This window comes from Sinohyriopsis cumingii, chromosome 12 (genome assembly GCF_028554795.1).
Source record: "Sinohyriopsis cumingii isolate HCF-2022 chromosome 12, ASM2855479v2, whole genome shotgun sequence".
Lineage (NCBI taxonomy): Eukaryota > Metazoa > Mollusca > Bivalvia > Unionida > Unionidae > Sinohyriopsis > Sinohyriopsis cumingii.
In genome coordinates, this window is record NC_142972.1 from 32,714,026 (window position 1) to 32,738,460 (window position 24,435).

The 24,435-nt window shown below is 37.6% G+C and overlaps 1 protein-coding gene across 6 annotated transcripts in view; it reads right to left on the reverse strand.

The window, feature by feature from the left end:
- LOC149786212 (polyunsaturated fatty acid 5-lipoxygenase-like) overlaps window positions 1-24,435 on the reverse strand; it is a 68,823-nt gene that overhangs the window by 14,763 nt on the left and 29,625 nt on the right. For 5 of the 6 annotated variants that reach the window (XM_089976587.1, XM_089976585.1, XM_089976584.1 and 2 more), the window contains one exon: window positions 85-191. In XM_089976587.1, coding sequence (XP_089832713.1) covers window positions 85-171 — 87 coding nt within the window. In that variant the 5' untranslated portion in view covers window positions 172-191. Of the gene's footprint in view, window positions 1-84; window positions 192-7,731; window positions 7,756-24,435 lie in introns of all 6 variants that reach the window. The other variant, XM_089976588.1, reaches the window with a different exon arrangement.

Below are 24,435 nucleotides of genomic sequence, written 5' to 3' on the forward strand. Positions count from 1 at the left end.
ACTCAGCATGATCATGATGGCTTCACAGAAAGAAAAAATTTGAGAGACTAGAGTATTGCTAATCTGAAAAATAGTGGTTGTTACCTCTCCTCGTTCTTGGAACTCTTCTACCTTTCTTCCAGTTTCCTTCTCAAAATACTCGTGAGCATTGTTCCTCCACGTATTCTGCATTCTTTGTTCTTGCTTGATATCTGGGGGGGAAAATGTGCAATGGAAAGAAATCAGGAGCAAAAATTATGTACAGAACATCCTATAGGGACCAGTCCATATGTTGCAAAATCTGCGCGATGCATTGTGACTTAAGGTGATGTGCATAATCGTGGGAACTGCCATAATAAGCAGATAATAAGTAACGCTGGGCACGAACAGTATCAAACTTAAATGTATTTATATTTCGTTTAGTTATATAGTTTACATTAATGTCAAGTCTGGGCCGGTTTTTAATCTAACGTAGATACACGAGTCACAGTATCTGTGCACTTTTCCATTAGTGTCAATCTACAGTTCATCCATCAATGTCACCAATGACAACCTTTTAAATTTTTTTACTTTGTTCCGCCTGTTCTACCTCCGCTATTATAACATGTATCTCTGCATTATTATTTTAGAAGATATATAAAACAGTCGTTTTTAGTTATTACGGTAAGGGAAAATAGCTGATGCACTTCGTTTGATTCCTCAGATAAACAATGTATTTCTCTACATATATGCCCCTATTCAGCTAAATTAAATAGCCCTTACTCCATAAACAATGTATTCCTCTACCTACATGTCCCTATTCAGTTAAATTAAATAGCCCTTACTCCATAAACAATGTATTCCTCTACCTACATGCCCCTATTTAGCTAAATTAATTATCCCTTACTCCATAAACAATGCATTCCTCTACATATATGCCCCTATTCAGCTAAATTAAATAGCCCTTACTCCATAAACAATGTATTCCTCTACCTATATGTCCCTATTCAGCTAAATGAAATGAGAATTTCTCTTTACAGACGACGACGCCCTTGTTGCCCTCGTCGAAGGCGCCTTACAGCGCGTAACATCCTGTTTTGCCGAAGCTTGCCAGCTCTTTGGTCATGAGGTCAGCCTAAAGAAAACTGATGTAATTCACCAGCATGCTCCCAAGGAAGAGCACCGGCCACCAAGCATCTTCATTGACCAGACAGAGCTAGTTCACCTACCTGGGCTATGTGATATCTTCTGATGTCAATATCGACAAAGAAATAAACAGACTGGCCAAGGGAAACAGCGCCATCGGTAGACTCTCTAAATGAATGTGGCACAAAGTCAGTCGCAAGAGAGATACAAAGATCAGCGTCTACAGAGATGTCGTACTGACCACCCTTCTGTATGGCGCCGAATCCTGGGTCACCTACAGCCGCAACCTCCACCACCTTGAACGCTTCCTTCAGTGCTGCCTCTGCACCATCCTCAACGTCCATTGGAGTGACTTCGTCACCAACACTGAAGTCCTCAAACAGGCAGGGATCACCAGCGTTGAGGCCACGCTCATGAAGATACAGCTACGCTAGGAAGGGCACGTGTCCAGGATGGAGGATCACCGCCTGCCAAAGATCGCATTGTATGGCGAGCTGTCCACTGGCCACCGTGTTAGAGAAGCACCTCAAACGAGATATAAAACCCCTTGAAAAAGACCCTCACCACCTGTGGCATCGATCACCGCCGATGGGCATCACAAGCTGCTGACCGTGAAAGCTGACGACGTACAGTTCATCGGGCCACTGCCACTTTTTAACAAAACAGACGAGCCATCTTGGAAGAAACACGATGGCGAGGAAAAAGCCTGGAACCATCGTCAGCACCCACCACAACCCAGACATTCCCCTGCAGCCTTTGGATGGACGTGCATGTCACGTACTGGGATCGTCAGTCACCAGTGCGCGTACAATAGATATCAATATGCCACTTCCAAAATCTTCGCAAGCGAAGTCAAACCAACTTAACATGTTTTTGCTAGTTTCGGACATGGTCGTAAGGGGCGATTTTTCACAGATTCCACTACAGCAGAAATCATAATCGTCTAGCAACTGTTGAGTGCCACAAACACGCATAAAACTTCTGCATTAAACTTTTCTCCCTTCCTATTTACTGTACCTGTACACCATTTGAGGAAAACATTTTATCCACACGTAATGAAACCGCGCCACTGAGGCGTCTATGTTCTTCAACAATAACAAATCAACCTCAGCCTCATTGCTTTGTACATTGTTCCAAGCGAACATATTAACGGTGGTAATTCTATGTTTTAAAACTTTAAGTTCACACATGTACTTTCGATAAATCTCCGGCTGCTCTGTATTACCGCTAGCATGATGTAATGCAGACAAAATCGCACATTCGAATTGATTATCCTTATTCATTACCTTGATCACTGCTCGCCACAGAATACACGCTGTCGTTTGGATAATATATGACTTGATGAAAGGCTTTAACTGGGAAAATTTACAATCCTTCCACACATCTAGCCGAAGTCCAACCTGATCTTGTCATGGTATATTTTTCTAACGTGTCGAGAATCTTTGTAACAGCTTTATAAATTTCATCATTAATGGTCTCCGTGTCTTCGCGGTTTAAGATTAAGACGGGCACCCTCGTGAAACCACGGGTTTGCAATTTTAAACAAATTGTCACGGCTGAACAGCATTATCAAATGCACAGAACAAGCTCCATCTTGACCGCGGAGGTGCCCAAGCGCTGTAATATTCATACAAATAAAAAATAAAACAATCGTACGTGTCTCCGGTTTAAATTAGTTTTTGTAATGTTTTCATCTGGTAATTTGAGAAGGCCGAAAAAGATGCCCTAGGTTAATGTGTATGTATCTAAGTTGGTCATTACCCCGCGTAATTTGGCCATAGGACTTCAAACGAGCACAGAGGAAATTATGCATTTGTAACAGATTCTAACTGATTTGTGTGATTTGGATTTTTCGCGTAGCTTTAACAATTTTTCAGTCATATCGCTACGATGTCTGCTGTGTGGCAGTTTATAGTGATGTCTAGCACTGGGGCATCATGTCACAGACATGCACCTTGATGTCCCACCCAGTCACATTATCCCGACACCAGGCCGGCTAGTCCTAACATTACCAACCTTGTAGAAGGGATCATATTTTCTAGAACGCTATATTGACGAGTTCCTAGGAGTCATTAGAGATATGCCAATATCAGTGATATAGCGGTCTGAACAATTATAACGAAGTTTGCCATTGAAATATTGAATTTTAGATTCTTTTGCTACCGTGAATTTATTCGATATTTAATTATCTGTATTAAATTACAAATGGCAGTTATTATACAAGTATGATGTTGGTAAGCGAAAGAATATCGTAGTTTTATATGTATTTCTTATATCCGAAAATTGAGCTTGTTGTAGTTTGATATTGAAATGTAAGTTTATATGTTGAGTATTTCAATAAAGTTTTGCTGGCCAGAAGCTCAAACAGCTTTGTCTTTGCAGCTCGACCCGTGTGCTCTCTCACGCCAAGCTTCCCCAACATGTAGCTGTATTTTCATCATCATCAAGTGACACCTCTTTCAAGAGGATTGAACTTCCTTTCTTTTCTTTTCTCTCTCTCTCTCTCTCTCTCTCTCTCTCTCTCTCTCTCTCTCTCTGATTTGGGAAACAGATTGACAGAGTTTACGAAGCAAATCTCTTCGTAAAAGATACATTTGGAAAAGAGACTAGGCCGCTTTGTTTCGAAATGCATTAATGTAAAACAAGGATTATTTATACCGGTGTGTAATGTTCCCCTTTCAAGAGGCAAAGAAAGGAATTAATATTGACATGCTGCAAGTATATCACTAATAAGAGTCAAAGAAAAGAGAACTGCCACGAAAAGGAAAAATTGGTACGACGAGGACTGATGTACTGAGAAAACGCTGTTAAGATAAGAACTATTGTGCTCAGGACACTCTGGTATTAGGACTGTCATGAACTCAGACAACGCTGGAATGATGAAGACTGCAATGTACCCTGAAAACGTCGGTATGATGAGGACTATAATGTACTCAGATAAAGCTGGTATGATAAAACTGATGTACTCAGATAAAGCTGTTGTTAGGACTATCATGAACTCAGACAACGCTGGAATGATGAAGACTGCAATGTACCCTGAAAACGTCGGTATGATGAGGACTATAATGTACTCAGATAAAGCTGATATGATAAAACTAATGTACTCCGATAAAGCTGGTATTAGGACTGTCATGAACTCAGACAACGCTGGAATGATGAAGACTGCAATGTACCCTGAAAACGTCGGTATGATGAGGACTATAATGTACTCAGATAAAGCTGGTATGATAAAACTAATGTACTCAGATAAAGCTGGTATTTAAAAATAATTTTTTAAAAAAAAACACTTTGTCAACATATATAAATCAAATGCCAAATATGGGCTGGAAAAAGAGCAAATTGAAAAAGCATTTCAGCGAGTTATTCAGAAAGGGAACAAAGAGCAATTAGCAGGTCATACTAGGAAACGTGCGTGGTTTTGGATTTTTAAGAGCTTTAACAATTTTGACATATCGCTACGATGTTTGCAGTGAGAAAGTTTAGAGTGATGTCTAGCGTTGGGGCATCATGCCGATAACATGTAGCATCATTTCCCATCCAGTCACATTATCCATAACACCAGGCCGACCATTAAATCAACCACTTAATACCGAGCGCCGAGCGAGGCAACCACCTAGGTCATGAGAGCGGTCATACGAGGAAATAAGGACGCAATTTGTTCTCTACAAGCTTCAATTTGTTCACTAGCAATCTCTTCTATATAAAAAAAAAACATCGTTCATAATAAAGCATTCGTATCCTTGTCAGCTGTCACCATTAAATATTCATACTTACTTTCACGTACAAAAATTAAGCTAAATTGCCCGATAGGTTCCTTGTAATCGAGGTTGATTTTGCCAAGTCTCTTTTCCGATTTAAGGCAAGAGAGACATAATTATGGCGGACGTAACGGTGTACGTGAACAGGATACAATTTAAAAAATTACACGCAGCATTGTATGATCTAAGACAAATACACTCTGTCAACCACAACAGTAATTTTGACCTGCTTTTCACTGCAACATTACACTAGGCAGCTTTTCTTCCAGGTGACAAAATTGAACTGTATGCAGAAGCCTCCAAAATTTCAGAAAAAAAATACAAAACTTAATTTAGTATTATATTTACAAAGCTACAAACGTGAGGACGCAAATGCGTGTTATACTGCAGAGGATAAAAAAATATATCGAATAAGTAAATATAATAAACACATCATTTTATGAAAACATAAAAAATACCATTACAGTTATATAAATTGTAAAAGCCGGATTAAGATGGTAGCAGGCAAGGGAATTATTGCCAGAAACAGGACACCCCTAGCCTTAACAAACCTCCCCCCTAAAACCTAAAAAAAAAAAAAAAAAAACGTACCATTTTATTGCGTTGCGGTGCCGCCTCCCCCCCCCCCCCCCTTTCCCAGGCTGAGGCCCTGGAGGAACTGCTTTATTCGACTGAAATCAGGCTAACCTGAGTAGCAATATATTTAACTAGGATTTTTTCCCTTTGTAATAGAGTTGCACGATAAATAACCCCCAAACAAATATACCTTGTATTCGAAGATAATTAACATTATATTTTAAATTTACATGATCAGTCATGAAGGTCCAGTTGAGCGTTGATTAGTTTGTTGGGTAAGCAAACAGAAAGACGGTCACATAAAGGGAAAAAAAAAACACGAATAGTGTTGCATCGTCGCTTTGGGGGAAAAATAACTTTCAGTGTATTTCTTTACTCGTATATACACGTCAAATGTACATGTTAATGTTAAAAGATTTCATATAGGTCTAATGTTTTGGACGCTTCACTGATTTTCAACTAATTTGTCCTTGGTGTGTCATGCGGGAAAATGATGTATTACATGATTATTTATAGGTAGCTTGTTTGGTGTACGCATCATTGAGGCTCCATTGGGATATCCTCAGAAGGCTGCATAGGATGTTACTCATTATATTGTACTTCAGTGTTTCCCAAGTGTGGTACTCCTACCACCGGTGGTACACGAAAGGGTTTGAAGGGGTAAGTGGCAGAAAATAAACCACTTAAATTCGCACTATATAAAAAAAATAACGGCAAAGGGGGAAGGAATAAGCCGATCAGAACGATGTCCCAAAAAGGGTACGGCGAATGTTATAAGTTTGGAAACACTGTTGTACTTGAATAAACAAATCTACCGAGATGTGTACCTTGCTGAACTGAAATGTAATGTGTACATTGATAAACTGAAATGTATGGAACTGTGTACATTGATAAACTGAAATGTATGTGAATATTGATAAACTGAAATGTATGGACTGTGTTCATTTAAACTGAAATGTATGGACTGTGTACATTGATAAACTGAAATGTATGGAACTGTGTACATTGATAAATATACCAAAATGTCTATCTTGCTAAACTGAAATGTTGTTGTCGTTGTTGTGGGATTTAACGCCATTTTTCAGCACACGATAGGCTATACATGGCGGCCGGTATTAATGGTGGATGAAGAATCCGGGAAAACCCCGAAAAGAACCGCCGACCCACGAGAAGCTACTGGTAAGCTTGAATAAACTGGTGATACACTTCATTCAAATATTTAACCAAACCCCATCCACCCCCCAATCGTTCCAGTGATTCTCTTATGTTGTTGTTGTAGGGTTTAACGCCATTTTTAGCACAAGATGGGCGATATATGGTAGCCAGTATAAATGGTAGAGTAAGAACCCGGAAAAACCCCGGGAAAAACAACCGACCCACGAGAAGCTCCTGGCAAACTTTCTCACATACCCACATTGGCCGAATCCGAGACTCGAACCCACGCAGACAGAAACTGAAATGTAAGGAACTGTGTACATTGATAAACAGAAATGTATGGAACTGTGTATAGTGATAAACTGAAATGTAGGCAAATGTGTACATTGATAAACAAAAATGTATGGAACTGTGCACATTGATAAACAGAAATGTACCGATGTATCTATCTTGGTACACAGAAATATACTGATACGTCTCCATTGGTAACTGAAATTGATGAATGTGTGTACTTCTATAAACAAATGTACCGATATATCCACCTTTGTAAACTGAAATGCGTGGATGTGTCTACATTGGTAAAATGAAATGTTCCGAAATGTCTACCTTGGTAATCTGATATGTATGTATGTATGTGTCTACCCTGGTAAACTGAAATGTACCGATATATCTAACTTTGTAAACTGAAATGTATGTACGTGTATTCCTTGGTAAACTGAAATATACAAAAGACCATTACGGATTTTGTTTATTAAAAAAATCGTTTTCACGAGTTTGAAAGTGATTAAAAAAATTAGCTTCGTTCATGGTACACAACTGATGATACTCCAACTGAGATTTTATTATGTTAAATATTATAATGTTCCAAAACTGATATTTTGGATTGGGGCTGAAATTTAGCCCCTCAGCGGCATTAATATGAAAAATAAAAATCTTTCAAATTGGGATAATATTTTTGAAAAGAGATCATATTAAGCTATTCAAGTCTATTTCAGATTACCGTTAAAAAGAAGTCCGTCATCTCTGTGCTTCGGCTAGATAAGGACTAGATCTCCTGCATATAGATGGAATTCGTAAGCTAAAATATCAAGCAGGGTTGTCTGAGACAATGTCTGAAAACATTTTCTATTATACTTACAATAATACTTAGTCACTGATACGCCTGCAAGTAAAAACAAAACTGCGACAGGAAGGCAAGTTTTTGAAATTTCAGAAGAAAACAACACAAACGTTATTTAGTATTAAACTGATAAATCAATTTCCAGCAACAAATACGACGATACGAACTTATGCCATACTGTAGAGGTCAAATAAAATATTTATTTTTAATTCTATTGAACATTAACTATAATATACATATTGTACTTAGAGTAATCAACAAATACTTGAACAAAATTATTTATTTCTGTCACCTATTCTTTTGAGCAAGATATAGAAATTGTGACAATTCATTTATGTGTGTTTCTGGATTTTTATCGTGATCTTCATTAACAATTTTAGTCATATAACCACGATGTCTGCATTGTGGTAATTTATAGTGATGTCAAGCACTGGAGCATCAGGCCGCTGACATGTAGTATGGTACGATTCGTCTGGGGTTCGAACCCGTGACCTCCCGCATCCGAGACGGACGCTATTAGCCATTTAGGTCACCGGAGCGGTCGACATACATGAGATTGTTTCTTAATTGGAGGACAATGTCTTTTATCTGTGGCTATATTAGGTCATGAACAATACTTCTGCAGTAAATATTATCTTCTCAGTTCCTCATAAAATGGACAAGGAAGCAACGCATTACATTTGTTTCGATAGCCTTCAAATTGTAACTGATATAATATTAAATGGAGGCTCGTCCCTTGGTTCTTCATTGTAGGTATCCGTGTCCATATTTAATTGATATCATGGAGTCAGTTTTCACACTCTTCAGAAAATATACTAAATTTAGTCACACACCCCTAATTTGAATACAACGTGCATATAAATGTAATCTGAATATCTCATATCTCCGTGGCATGCTTACAGCCGGACGACACTTAGTCAAGTTTGTCGCCAAGTTGGTGTATAACGTCACTAGTATTTACGCACTTCCAGTGTAGTGTTACCCGTTACACTGTTATACACATGATCCGCGAGAAGTATATGGCAGAGCAGCATCAATAACAGATAGAAAACGGAAGCTTACACACATAACGAAACCCAATTAAGTAGCGCTGAAACCTGTCTCATTGATAGCATAATTTTGATTTTAAAGGGAAATTTCTTCTCAAAGCCTAAACGAATTTAAGTGGTAAAATAAACTACGATGGTACTATAATCGCTTTTGTCTTGTTACTCCTTCATACACGACCCGCTTAGAAAAAGGCAGATGACGCACGTACAGCTTTAAAATATATGTTTCAAGTAATTTTGCTTTTGTAAATATGCACAGATTATAATAACTGAGCCTTAACACCGCGACAGATCTACACGGAACTTTATAACTCGGATCAAAGAGCAGTTAGTTATCTAGCTACGATGTCGTAGCCTCAACTTGATTTGTTGTGGTTGAGGCTAATAACTGATCCCATATCATGTAATGGAGCCAAAAAAATCATCACTAAAGTCAGAAAAACAAACATTGTAGAAATCAACTACACAAGTATAATCATGCTGTGAAAGAAGTGTGGCTTATTTGAATTTATTAAGCCCTTACACGATAAAATAAATTGGCATGGTTACTCTAACCTTATCCTGTCCGCCATGACATAACGCGAGACTCTCGCCATGACCCCTTTTCTACGTAAGGCTTGCCAGACCATATTTTGGATATTCTACGCTATATTATTATCAATCAAGTGCGAATAATCGCTTCTTGGTGGAATTTCAAAGTTGCCGATAAATCGTATTTACTTTTAATGCGCAGAATTTCTGACCCAAACGGCGCCAAATTTTTACTACGATTTGTTTACATTTCCAAATAAGGCGTCTATGTCCTTATATGGCACACAAACAAACGAGGATGAGGTCGGAAGTAATCATTATATGAAATAAAATGGCGGACGATCTAAACGAAAATATCGGCTAAAAAAGCTAAACGAGATTTTACAACTATTTCTACAATGATTTTCGATACTTCCTGTATTAAATAAGAGGACTACTCAATTTATTGGATTATATGCAAGGAATATGTTTAAAGTGTTATTATTAAGCTAAAAGAGCGCCGGGTGTGAATCACACCCGGCTTGCTCCATTAACACGTATATGCTCAAGTTAGTACCCTGTCCACGAAGTACGAGTAAGGGTACTAATATTAGTACTATTAGTTATCCAGTGTGGATCACGTTTTGTTTTGTTTTCTTTTTTGGGGGCAGGGGGTCTTGTGGGGTGGAGGGAGGAAGTGGTTATTTTTCATATATTTTTATTTAATATTTATATTTATCACAATTATCACATGTGCAGGCGTACATTAAAAATACATTGTGGAATACAGCTTCTCTGGAAATGGAAACAACAAAAACATACTCATTACAGGTGGGTTTAAATCAAATCCGGTGTACACATGACACAAAAAATGTGGGACGTACATTATTTCACCGACGAATAACAGATATGGCAAATGCGTTAACACAATGGGGTTTAATGCGGATTTGTATGACAAACGAACAATAGGAGATATACATTTCACAAAGGATAAATTAGTGATATGAGATGTGCAAATTCACAAATAACCAATGCGGTTGCAAGATAAGAGTAGACAGTAGCAGAGTAGCATACAAGTGGGGTGTACATTTATTTTACAGCGTACAAGTGGAATGTACATTTATTTTACAGTGTACAAGTGGGATGTACATTTATTTTACAGCGTATAAGTGGGATGTATATTTATTTTACAGCGTACAAGTGGGATGTACATTTATTTTACAGCGTACAAGTGGATGTACATTTATTGTACAGCTGAATATAGTAGATACATTTGATAATGTCATTGCAAAATGGTATTTAATGTGGGTGTCCATGACAAACTTGGCAATGTGAGATATTCACTTTCACAGATGGATTTAATGTGGGTGTCCATGACAAACTTAGCAATATGAGATATTCAGTTTCACAGATGAAAGCAAGCACCTTGCTGTTTCGTTAGAAAAACAGCAACAAATTAGTGTACAGGCTCCAAGAAAGAAGGCATTATTTCAAGAGTAGAATTTTCTTAAAGTTTCTCGATCCTCTTGATCACATGATGTTCCAACGGGTGTTTTAATTTGCATTGGGAAAATAATTGGTCTTTATTTTCGATTTCTCCTGAGAAAATGCGTGATTTGGATCTCAATTCTTTCAGGAATTGTATTTTATGAATAAAATATCATGTTAAATGTAGTTAATTGTGTATAAATTTATTGTGTATTATACTCCACACGCTACAGTAGTCAATATCTTATAATGTTTAGATCTTTGGTTCTAAACCAAATTTTTTCTGATCTAATTACTACGTAATCTTCCTATGTCTTGCACCAAAACAGTGAATTGTTTTTTTTTTGTGTGTGAAGTCTTTGAAAATGATCATGCACATATCATTGACTTTACGAACATAAAAGAGTTTGAGTACGTTTGTTTAGGCGAAAATTTGGGGTTATATGTTCTCAACTGTAGACCGATCCAATATCTTACGACTAATTTCCATTTTGCAGAGTAGTTGTCATTAAGTAGTTTTTTTTTTTAATGTGCAGAATTCTGAGGGCTCAAATTTATAATTCCAGATAAATGTAAATCTATTTCTATTAAGGTGGTATAGCGTTTAGACAAACCTTTTACAATTGCAGTGTACCAAATGTTACCGCATGCTAAAAGTTCCACAATTTTAAATTTCGAAACAAAGGATAACATCCTACTTTCTGAGAGAAATACTTTGAAGGTTTAAGGAGAATTTGTTCCAGTGATCGTCTTTTGTTCAACTTTTGCCTAAAAGGATAACTACTTTTTGTTCTTAAATCCATGATATGCCGAAAGGGTGATCACTGAGACTTCGTCATTTGCCCATCAACATTCCGTTCGGTTTACTAAAATTCTTTGCTATTGTTTTTTCGCGTGTTTTTGCCCAAAATAAGTATTTCTCAATGAAGTTGTTTCTGCAACAGAAACCTGTACTTTCATTCGCATAGAGCCAGATCTTACGTGCTTCTTTTGCACCCGAAATCTGAACGCCTGTCAAATCACTGTAAGCCCGTATTCTGACGGTAAAGGGTTCGTACACTATTAAGTATAGAGAGACTTCAATCTTGTCTTACTCGTTTTAAAATTGGAGACGCTTGAGATATGCGAAAATTAATGATAACGAACGAAAGGATATCAATATAAAATATAGAAACCCATTTGATAAATTGTTAATGAAACCCAAAGGATTCTAATGCTTTCGTCATGCAACTGAGTTATGTTGCTATCACATGCTTCATAGCAGACTGGACGCATAATAAGGCGGGAAGTTTATTTGTCCTGTCGTTACAATTACTAAGGTGTTTGTGGTTTGTAAAGGCTATAAATGGCGGCCACTATATCGAACCCACGCGGACAGAGGTGAGATGGCAGGGATTAGTAAATGCAACCACCTTAGACCACGCGGACACAGAGGCCCTTACTTGAATAGGATTTATATTGGTGTGTGTGTGTGAATTGGATTTTTAACGTAGCTTTATCAATTTTTCATTCATATCGCTACGATGTCTGCAGTGTGGCAGTTTATAGTGATGTCTAAGACATGTAGCATGATGTCCCAACCCAGTCACATTATCCTGACACCAGGCCGACCAGTCCTAACACTAACCTCTTAATGCTATGAATCGGCTGGGGATCGAACCCATGACCTCTCGCATCCGAGGCGGACGCTCTAACCATCTGCCACCGGAGCGGTCGATTTATATTGGAACTTACCGACTAGAAAAAAAGAATTAACGTTATGGGTCTTTTTGCCATTGTCTGTATCTTTGTTTCAATTCACAAGTGATAAAGACCAGTATAAACAAACGATGTCGTCGTTACGGGAGAGAGACACTAATTTTCTTTAACTTATTTTGGCTATAAATCGGAGCAAGATTAAGATTAAATCCCACCCACACCCATCCCAAAATAATTGAATAGTCTGTTCCATACGTCATTGAGATGAGTTCTATCTGGAACTTAGGATTCCACGTCAAAACAGAGGACGGAATTAAATATAGGTAGATTTTAGGTAAGCTCTTGCTCACCATGTAAAACTATACCAGCATTCATATCGCAGATCGATTCTCAATTTCCGGTCTACGTCTTCGTCTGTGCATACACATGTCATTTGTATTTGTGTCTGCCCGTTATGTGCTAAAGATTTCGTATCATTCTTTGCACCGTTAAGAAATAATTTTGCTTTACCAGGGTACAGTGCGTCCTTTATTTTCTTATCTTTGAACACAATCATTTATTTTGTTATATTTTTCAGACATTGGTATAACTTTCAAATTTTCAAATAAATGCGTATGCAAGAAATACAAAACTACAATGAATAGTGCAAAGGAAGGATATTCTACATGTTGTACCTGTTTTCAAAGCTAATAATTATATTACCTTTAGTTTACGTGCAGTTTTCTTTGCGTATTGTATTTCTTTCTGGTGTGGCGTCCCTGAACGGCCCAGCGACTTAACAACTTGAGCTATTAAATATTTTATAAGATTAAAAATAAACAAATGTATACAAAAAATACTGATACTAAACACCCATTGCAATATCCAATAACATAAGCTGCATGTATGCAGACAAACAGTGTCAATGCACACTGCGTTTAGAACCACACAACACGATATATTAGAAACATGTCCTCAAGGTCATTTATAGTATTGTGAATATTCTTAAGTTCCCCATAGTTTCTTACATCCACGAGACCATGGACAAATTTCTTGCTTTATTTTAAGCATTAAAAGTTATTGTTGTTGTGAGGTTTAACGCCATTTTTCAGCACACGATAGGCTATGCATGGCGGCCAGTATTAAGGGTGGAGGAAGAACCCAGGAAAACCCCGGGAAAAACAACCGACCCACGAGAAGCTACTGACAAGCTTTCTCATATACCCGCATTAGCCGAATCCTAGACTCGAACCCACGCAGACAGAGGTGAGATGGCAGTGATCCGTAACGGAGAGCGCTTTAGACCACTCGGCCCCCCACTCGGGGCCCCCATCATTAAAAGCCAAAGCTTTTTCTTCTCCCTATATTGACCCCCATCCCCCTTTTCCGCCTAGCCTTTCCTTCTTTTCCTTTTTCATTTTCAGCATTTTCCACCTGCAACCTTTATTTTTAGCTGCTGTTGCACATGTTTTCAATACTGTAATGCCTACATGTTTAGTGGAAGTTTTTCTGGCAGGCTGGTTGTACTCGTAGTCATTAAACTTTGCAGTGTCTTTCAGAATTACATTCCATGTTTTCTACAATATGGGATTTCTGTCCTCTGTGTGTGTGTGTGTGTGTGTGTGAGACTTGGATTTTTAACGTAGCTTGAACAATTTTTCAGTCATATCGCTACGATGTCTGCAGTGTGGCAGTTTATAGCGATGTCTAGGTTTTCCCTATGTATTTTGTAGTGCAACTAGAACTTCAAGATTATTTGGTATCATTGTAGAGCTATATCGGTCTACCTTTCTATAATACCATCCACTTTAGTGTATCTTATATGACATTGACTCTACAGAGCTCGGAAGTAGGCTACTACCTTCTGCCACGTTAACTCTTCGCCAGAGGTAGCAGCAGAAAGGGCGATCAGACCACTTAAGGGAGTGGTCACCCTTGTGTTTGGACCAAAAAAAACCAGTGACCCTTCATAGAGGTCAATACCACGTCTACGATTATTGTTTGTCCCAAACAGAATTGTAAACGAACCCTCTCTACTGCTATTCATGTTGCAAAAGAAATTTTTACCACCATATCAAGTTTGATGAATATTTCTCAACGCGTTCTTCTCATCTGAATCATGGGAATCTTCATCTGAATCATGGGAATCTTTTGTTTTGTTCTTCAAGTAATATTCAAGTTCTGATGGTGGTTTTTCTATTTTTGGATTTATGTTCTTTCTGTGTTTATAATATATCATCAAACTTCTGTATCGAACTCCACCGCAATTTTTGCAAATCTGATATAATCCTCTAACGCCGTTGTTACATCCAACACAACTTCGTGGACCAGCATGAGGATTTTTCTTTATAAGATAATTATGTACTTTGCAATATTCTCCACGGCATTTTTTATCACATTTGTTAGTGGTTCCTTGATGCAGCCACGCACAGTTGTTCATTATATGAATGATATCTTTTTAATTAAATTTACACCCCTTCTGCTGATATTAATTAAAAGATTGTTATATTAAAAAATAATGGTACATTCGGAATCTCATACTGCAAGAATAGCTCGAGAACGATTAGAAGCAATTAAAAAATTTCTTCCTGTCAGAGACTCATTCAGAAAAAATCTGCAAGCGCAGCAAGAAGCACAAGTTGAATACGAAGAGGACACTAAAAAACTGTTTAAACCCGTCACTGCAGCTACTGAGAAAGTTACAACTGTCATCAAAGAAGATCTTCTTCCGGTATCAAAACAAACTGCAGCGCAGACCGAAAAAATAGCAGAAAGAACCAAGAAAACAAAAAAGATTTTACGAGATCTTCCAGTTGATATAGCTGCGGCTCAGCCTCCACCTGTTGGTGAGGAAATACTTGAAGAAATTGGAAAACTTCGTACTGAAGTCGCCGACGTGCAAAAACAACATGTATCTAAACCCAAACCAGCAGGAGAAAACTTAGAATTAATTGAAAGATTTACCGAAGGTGTTGTTGATGATATTAGAAATATTGAAAGAAAAAAATTACCTGAGATGATATTAAATATATTTGATAAATCTAGTTTTTTAAAACCCCGTTATGAAAAAACAAATGATGATAATTTCATTAAATGGATATATCGCGTATATTACAACAAAAAACAAGCTAGAGGTCCAGAATACAAAAGTCTTGATAAAGAAGTAGAAGACTTTATAGAGAGAGACTGGAACAACAAGAACAACTCTCCCAGTATCAGCTTCCTCCACCTCTGCAACAAATAGAACAACAACAGTCTTCTCCACCTCTGCAACAAATAGAACAACAACAGTCTTCTCCACTTCTGCGACAAATAGAACAACAATATTCTCCACCTCTGCGACGGTCTTCTTTGTCGAAAATTAAAAAGTATATTAAAAAAGCAAGAAGATCCTTATCTAAGAAAGACACAGAAACAACAGACGAAGGAGATACTGGCAGTGGTCAGGGAGATAATTTTATTTGTCCTGATAATATCATTAATGATGTGTCACGGTTAGAGGTTCTCATAGGAGGAAAACGTGCCGGAAATAATTCACCAGAAAGAAATAATGAAGCAGCTGATATTTGTCGGCGATTATTTCAAGGTGGTATCATGGATATTGGCGTTTACCGAGAACTTATCGATGAACTTGTTGATGACTAGTTGTTAGATAAATGGTAAATAAAAATAAGATGATCATACATAATAATCATCGCAAACCTGTACAGGTCAGAGCGGTAAACTCACGATTACCAATCTACAGAGTTACTTACGGAGATGGACTTGGTGATGTTATTCAGGGATTATTTACAAGGATAGCTCCAAAAGTAGCACCCGTTGAAAAACAATTATCGATGAAGGCCATTGATATTGTTCGTGATAAAGCTCCTGGTGCAATTGTCAATGTTGCTGGTAAGGCGTTCTCGGCGATCAAAGAAAGACTAGCACGATTATTGCGACGAAAACGACAACCACCAGTAAAATTACCAAGTACTGAGGTGATGCCTGCAGATGTCAGCAAAATAATAAATCAAGCTGCAAATCAAAAACTAGCGGAATTATCTGAAGAAGCAGAAAAAAAATATAACAGCAAATTTAATAGCAGGAAGCGGTCTTCGTCGACGATGATCACCATTTGAAAAATGGTAATTATAATAAAAATGTTCAAGCGCGAATCAGACCCAGCATTTGATATGGAGGCACCTGTCCTTAAGTATGAATCTGTACGTGATTATCAATTTTATTCCTATGACGCAATACAACCAAATCAGCGGGGGAGAATCGAATTACAGGTTCACGATACAAGTAGATATTTTTTACCCGCTGAGGTGTTTATTGAAGTAGAAGGTAGACTTGTAACGAATGTTGTAGCTAATACGCCATATGGTGCCAATTTGCGTGTTGGTTTTGTCAACAACGGAATTATGGCACTGTTTGATAGCGCCACATACATGATTGATGGAAAAAATATTGAATCAATTTAGAAGGATGTTGATGTTGCTACAACAATAATTGGTCTAGCGAGATATTCTGACGACTTTACAAGATCAGCCGGTCCAACAATGATGTTTGCCAAGGATATTACTGACAACGCTGATCATGTTCAGTATATTAAGTTACGGACCCCACAGGATACTGCTGCTGATCCACAACCGGTTGATTTTGAACACGCAGACAGACCGGGTGTTGCTTTTGATATTATAAAAAGTGTTAGTGCGACTTACAACCTAGGATTTGCAACACGCCGAGCAGCGTTGTTGGGAGATAATAGAAATTTTTCATGTGCAATTCCATTATCTCACATCTTTGGATTTTGCAGAAATGTTAGAAAGGTCATCTTTGGAGTTAAGCACACAGCTGTACTCGTAAGAAAGGGTAATGATAATGATGCAATCTGGCGAGGTGCTGGTGTTGCTGAGGGTAAAGTAAATATATCAAAACTCTCATTGTGGATGCCAGTAATGACACCATCTATTACTGAAGAACAAAAACTATCTTTCATGGATCAAGGCGGTAAATCATTGATATCATGGTTAACAGTAACCACAGATGCTGTTCAAAGTTCTGTTAATGGTTTATTTACATGGCATATAGCATCACAACAGGGCGTTTCTGCGCCACGACATATTTTTATTGCGCTGCAAGATAATGCTCGGACGAATAATCAAGAACGTTCACATATGATATTTGATAACCTTGGAGTTAATGAAGTTTCCTTGCGGATAAATGGACATCAAGAACCGGCTGAGGATATATTGTTAAATTTTGAACAAAATCATGTAGCGCGTGCATATCATCGTTTGATGTCATTCATGGGACGTGATCAAAATATAGATACCGGTTTGCAAATATCACAACTAGATTTTACAGGTCTATATCCGATTTATTATTTTTCGCTGGAGCATCTTGATTTATCCAAGCAATCTGTCGTTGATATACACTTTCGAGCTCGTGTTACTAACCCTCCTCCTGATATAGCTGGTCCACCTCTTATTCGAGGCACCTACAGAGCAATCGCGGTCATACTTAGCGATAAAGCCATGTTACTTGAAGGTGGTAGTGGTCGAATGAGAGTCGTTGATGCACCAGTGTAAAATCTTTAATTATTCAGAAAAATATTATTTATATAAAAATGTCGTATAGTCATGTTAATGTTACTCTGACTCCTGGTCAGGTCAAAAAGCTTCAATCAAAAACCGCCAACAAATGCGGAACTAAAATATCACTAAAACGAGATCAGATTAGTGGTGGTCCAAACAAATTATCGTTGACAAATAATCAGATTAAACATTTCAATAAAGCCCTGGAATCAAAAACTGGAGTTCAATTTCATCTTTCCCCGAGCGCCATCAAAGACATGGTTAAAATAGGTGGTATATTTCCACTTCTTGCGGCTATTCCAGCGTTAATAGCTGCTGCTGCTCCAGCCGTAGCAAAAGCAGCCGCGTTCGGTGCCGTTGGAACAGCTGCCGGAATGGCACTAAAGAAAGCAACTGGAAATGGATACAAAAAAAGGGACGCGGCTTAAGATTGCCAGGATCTCGTTGGGGGAAAGGTCTAAGGCTTCCACGTTAGACGTTCGAGCATCAAATTTTGATTTACTTGATGCTGCTAAAAAATTAAAAATAAAAGCCTTTAGAGGTGTTTTTATGCGAGATCAATTACCGAAACAACCAAACAAACTCGAAACAGGTATTATTAATCTAGACTCGAATTCAGGACCCGGTACTCATTGGGTATCATACGCGGTTGATCCACGTGGAATCGTTTATTTTGATTCGTACGGGTTAGCTCCACCCGTTGAATTTATCAAGTATGTTGCACCACTTCATAAAAAGTTTGGTATTCAACGCTACCCACACAAACAATGACAGATCCGCCAATATGTGGCCGTGAAGTAATTAATGTACTCGACGCTATATCAAAATCATCCAAAGCACCACATAAAGTTGTGCATGATTACACAAGTAACCGATTCGTTGCGCGTAAAGCGTTTTAAACAACAGGTCTTATTATAATGGTTGATATTTACGGAAGAAGATCTTCTACCAGTAAGAAAATAAAATCCGACGTTGATCTGTCGAAGTATGCGACTAAAGATGACCTCGCTGATATCATGAACCTGGCTGGAGTTGACCCAGATGAAGTTGTTATTTTTCAAGATCGATATGGTAAACTAAAAACGAGCAATATCAAATGGAATGATATAGTTCGACGAGTACTCGGTGCAGTTACGGATAATATTCCCGTGTTTACTGATGGTGGTAGAATCAGAGATTCAAGTGTATCATTAGCAACAATTAGAAATGAAATTGCATGAAGCGTTGCTAATCGGGTGAAAAACACCGGCGACATAATGACGGGTGAACTCAGCATGAACGGAAATAAAATAGTAGTTTTAAGAGATCCAACATCTGACGAAGACGCAGCAACAAAAAAATACGTCGACGACGTGGATAGAAAACTATCCACGCTGCGGGCCGAGTATGATGTTCACGTGGGCGCTTTTGCAAGAGTTCGAAGAAATTTTCAAAAAACCGCAGCAAAATTCTTCGGCACTCCGCACACCATTGATATAAAACTCGTTGATATCAAAACTAACCTAGACACGATCAAACAAACACAGCAAAACATCGTAGCGGGAATTCCTGAAATCGTCAACAAAACCAATTTGATTAAAATTGCAGCTGGAATAACTCCCGGACATATCACAAACATCGTATACACGGTATCATCGGGTTTTGCAACATGGTCGCAGCAAAATAAAACTATCAAATATACCGCAACAGTAACTGGCGTGTACAGGCTGTGTTTAGTGCTGCAAAATTTGAAATATTTACAACGTTTCCATGGCGTCATTCAACCGATAGGTTTTCCGGGGTTGTATCTGTTATATTAAATAGCGGAACCGAAGAAATATTTATTCTGGAAGCAGCTGATGAGAAATTAACCGCAACATCTTACTGGTGGTGTTTGGAATTTGTAGCTGAAACACCTCAATTGGTTACTGCATAAAAATATATATGGACAGTGCACAATACAGGTACAATCAAGCGCGTGAATGGCAGGCGGCGCTAAAAGATCGAGTCGATCAATATACAGTAAAAGTACAAAAATATCGACGACGATTAGTTATCGTTGATGTAATTGTTTATTCAGTATCCGCTGTTGTTGCTGGAACCGGTGTCATATTATCAGCGGTGACAATGATGGCACCAGCAGCTGTAACTATTTGTATTTCAGCAGCAACAACTATTGCAGGTGTGCTTAATATCATCGCAAAAAAAGATATGTACTTGCACGAACGAAAAATTATCCGATTACAAAATAAAATTACATACAGCGACGGTAGCATACTCGAAATTATCCTCGTTGTTATCAGCGAGTCTTAGTGATGGAATTATATCTGATTTCGAGTTTTCAATGATGACTAAAATATACGAAGAGGGTATCGGTATTAAAGATACAAGTATTAATAATGACAGAATTACTCCAGCAGATCGTGACCAACACAACTCCGCCAAAGATAACGATGATCTCGGTAAGTTCGTCTAATCCTGAATTTAGTGTTAATTTTCCTACTGCAATTCCAGTAAAAGAAATAGCACTAGCGCAATTACGGGTATATTACAGCTGGCCAAATATCAGATCAAAATCATTTCATGGTACACCAGCAAATAATTCGCTTGTATTTGCTAATAAAAATAAACCCGATGGAACACCTGACTGGGTTGTTGTTGAAATACCAACTGGCAGTTATGAGATCGAACAAATCAACGAGGAATTTCAGCGTAGAATAAAATCAATAACCGGAAAAGAAGCAAAAATATCAATGTTTATGAACCGACCCTGTCCTCGACGATTGAAATACATTCTCCCGATTACGTCGTTGATATTTATCAATCTTCAATCAGATCCGTACTAGGTTGGCCTGATATTATGCCAGAATATCATGGACCATCAGAACCGAAGTTTAGGTGAATTTCTCACTGACGATGCCAAGTTTATAACAACTCCAAAATATCAAAGAGAACACCCATGGAATGTATTAAATTACTATATAGGTGATGCTAGAGCTGTATTTACTGCACCTGATGCCACACAACTTCCTATGATGGTAGGAAGTAGTATGTACTATGTTAGTAATCAAAAAGCGTTTGTCAATGAAAGATTTATTGGTTTATTTTCCAGTATAATTAAGTCCGAGTATGAACGTGTATTCGGTAATCTACGAAATTTATTTTTTGATATAACACATCTTTATTCAGAAAATACAAGACAACAGATTATTGAAACAATACAACATTTAAATTATGTTATATCAGATCTTAATTATGTTAATAAAATTATTACTCTATCACTTACTATCGACACTCCAAGACAGTCTGCGTTTATTGGTGGTGATGTTATTTATAATATTGAACCTCGTATAACAATTAAAAAATTATTTACTGATCATTATAAGATAACTGACGCGGATATACCAACGTTCATATTACCAGGATTTGAAACTGGCGAATTAAGAAAAAAGCTCAATAATCTTATCACGGAAAATTATCCTAAAATACTCGATGCGTGGCAAAAACTAGCACCACCAGCAACCGTTCTTAGATATGATAATGATCCACATGGCGGCGGGAGACACGTATCTCCGGGAATCGTTAATATAACATCGACAATCGTGGTCAATCTGGTTTGTGACGTAGTCGATGGCAGCTTTCAAATAGATCTCGGAAGATCAAATCAGGCTCAACAAGGATATATTTTATACACATTTACACCACAAGTTTCCCCCGGAAGTTTAATCGTGCAAGAACTAATCCTGTGTATCTGCGGTGTCACAATAATATGTTAACACGAATAAATTTTAAGCTCACAGACCACCTTAATCGCTTAATTGACATACGTGGAGAAGAACTTGTGATAAATCTGTATGTGAAATATTAAATATTATGTAATGTACCAGCACGTGAGTGTTTTTATACACTTGAAAACACGGACACGAGGATTTCTTAACAGTTAGATGAACATTTGTAACAGAGATCAGACTCAAATTCGATCAACTTAAAAAACAAAAAAAAATATTTTTTTATTACTGATATGATGTTTGGTACAAAATAATCAGCCTTGCAAAAAAAATTATTCTGAAATATGTTTTCATTTTTTTTTCTGAAAATTTGATCATTTTACATAATTCTAGCCCATCAAAGATCTGCACGTGGTCAGCGTTGACAGGGACCCCAGTTACCAAAACTTTCATTTTCATTTTCACCAGAATTATTACTTTGGATCGTTTCACCAGTAACGGGGTTACTCTCTAACATAATTTTTCTTAATTGTCTTATACAAGTACTAATCGTTTTCTTTTCCTCGTACTCGTGGGATAACTGCGATCTAATTCTTTCTACTGCGGCAGAGAGAGGAACGAATTCCTTCACCTGATTATCTTCTACGGTAGCTAGCGACTGAAACATTGCCGCCTGAATCCGTTTCATGAGCTTGTATTCAGATGATAGTGTGTGTGTTCCCTGGTTTTTACGTTCTTGTAAAATCTCAAAATCAGAAACTATTTTTTCAGGATTTAGTTCATCGGATATATTAATTCCATCTTTTTTCAATTTTTTAATAGCAACAATTACATCATTGATATTTTCATGGTTCATTATGTAATATATAAATCTTTAAAATAAAAAAAAATTATCCCTATAGAACCCCTATCGAGTCTTTAGCGAGTTCGTCGGGATGTTTCAAGGACAGCACAACCAAGAACTCGTAGCTTGCCACCGCAATCTACCAAGTTCATTAGGCAAATATTCCCTCTACGAGAGCCCCTAACCCGCCAAACAACGGTCTAGAAGGCCCAAAAGGGAGGACGGCACAATCCTCATTAAACTCGTAGCTTGCCACCGCAATCTACCAAGTTTAGAGGATATACACATAACATTCAATGAATGAAGGACATTACAAACATATACGCTCAGCAAAATCCCACCCACAATAATTAATCCCGTGGGTGATACGAAAATATGTATCAACCACCGGTCAATATTGTGGTTGAATTTTGCTGAGCGGGGGGTTTTGCGGTTCCCCCATTATTATAAAAATCGCAATTATGCGCACCACCGACAAATTGTCAGCCATGGGGATTCGATCCTGGACCGCGAGCGTCACAGTCCAATACCATACTGATTGAGCCATCGAACTTTGTTACAAACATATGTTTCGGAAGTTAATATATAGCTAAGGAACCAATACAATTCTGAATTCAAGAAATACGTTTTCACCAAACAAGTTAGATTTATAAAAGCTGGATTAAGGAATTTCCTATTTACTATACCACGCCATCTAACTGTTAGATGTTTTCATCCTTCCTATAATATAACTGTTAGATGTTTTCATCCTTCCTATAATATAACTGTTAGATGTTTTCATCCTTCCTATGACTATACGAGATTTTCAGTCCTCTCCATATCTGTTCTATGGAGAAATATCTATTACGAGATTTCCCACTCGTAAATCTGTATCCATGAACATATATGGTCAAGGGAGTATTTAGTTGTTAATATTACTCGATAAAAAAAAGTAACCACACATACGCACACAAATACATAATCACACATACGCACACACATACGTATACAAATATATTTTGCTCTGAACAAAGAAAATGCAATTGATTTTTAATTCCATACACTATATACACGTATTTCTGTAATCGAGTAAATACATGCAGGATCCCTGTACTGTAGATCTAAAATTAACCCGCCACGATCGATACATACTAGACGCTGGATTCTACATTCAGTAAGCTGGCATATAAATGTCGGTTTTCTGTAGTTTAGATGTAATGTATATGCTGTCTATGTGCTGTGTTGTTCTAAATATTTCACGAATAGAACAGAAAAATACACGAACTGCATATTTTTGTCAGTTAGAAACCGTAGATAATTATGATCATATACGAGGATCATAAAATTACCTCCCTTTCATGAGTCAAAAATAAGTAATGTATGGGGGAAATTCTGTGACATAAATTAAAAAAATTAATTCGAGGTGGTAATGATAATTATTGATATCGGAAGATAATTCTCTGCTTATATTTTTTCGAGAAAGCGGTTTTATATATATTTTCTGCTACTTTTTGTACTGAATGCGGGTGAATATCAAAATATTTCGCAGCAGAACATATTGAACGAAATATAATTACTTCGCCAGTTTCTGTGTTTGTAGAATTTACCGCCCGCTTTCCGATTGTTTTACATCTTCCTGCATTACCACATGCAGAGTTCACGCTTTGCGTGACAATACGAAGGTTGGATAAATTATTGTTTTGAGGATCCCCATCAATATGATCAATAACAAGACCGTCATTGATCATTCCATTAGGACATTCATACGTGAATCTATGACACAGATAATGTTTTCTCCCCCCAACAGTAAACATTGGATAACCAGCATTATTAATATAACCAACTGGTTTTTTTAACCTGCAGTGTCTGATGACACCATTAATATC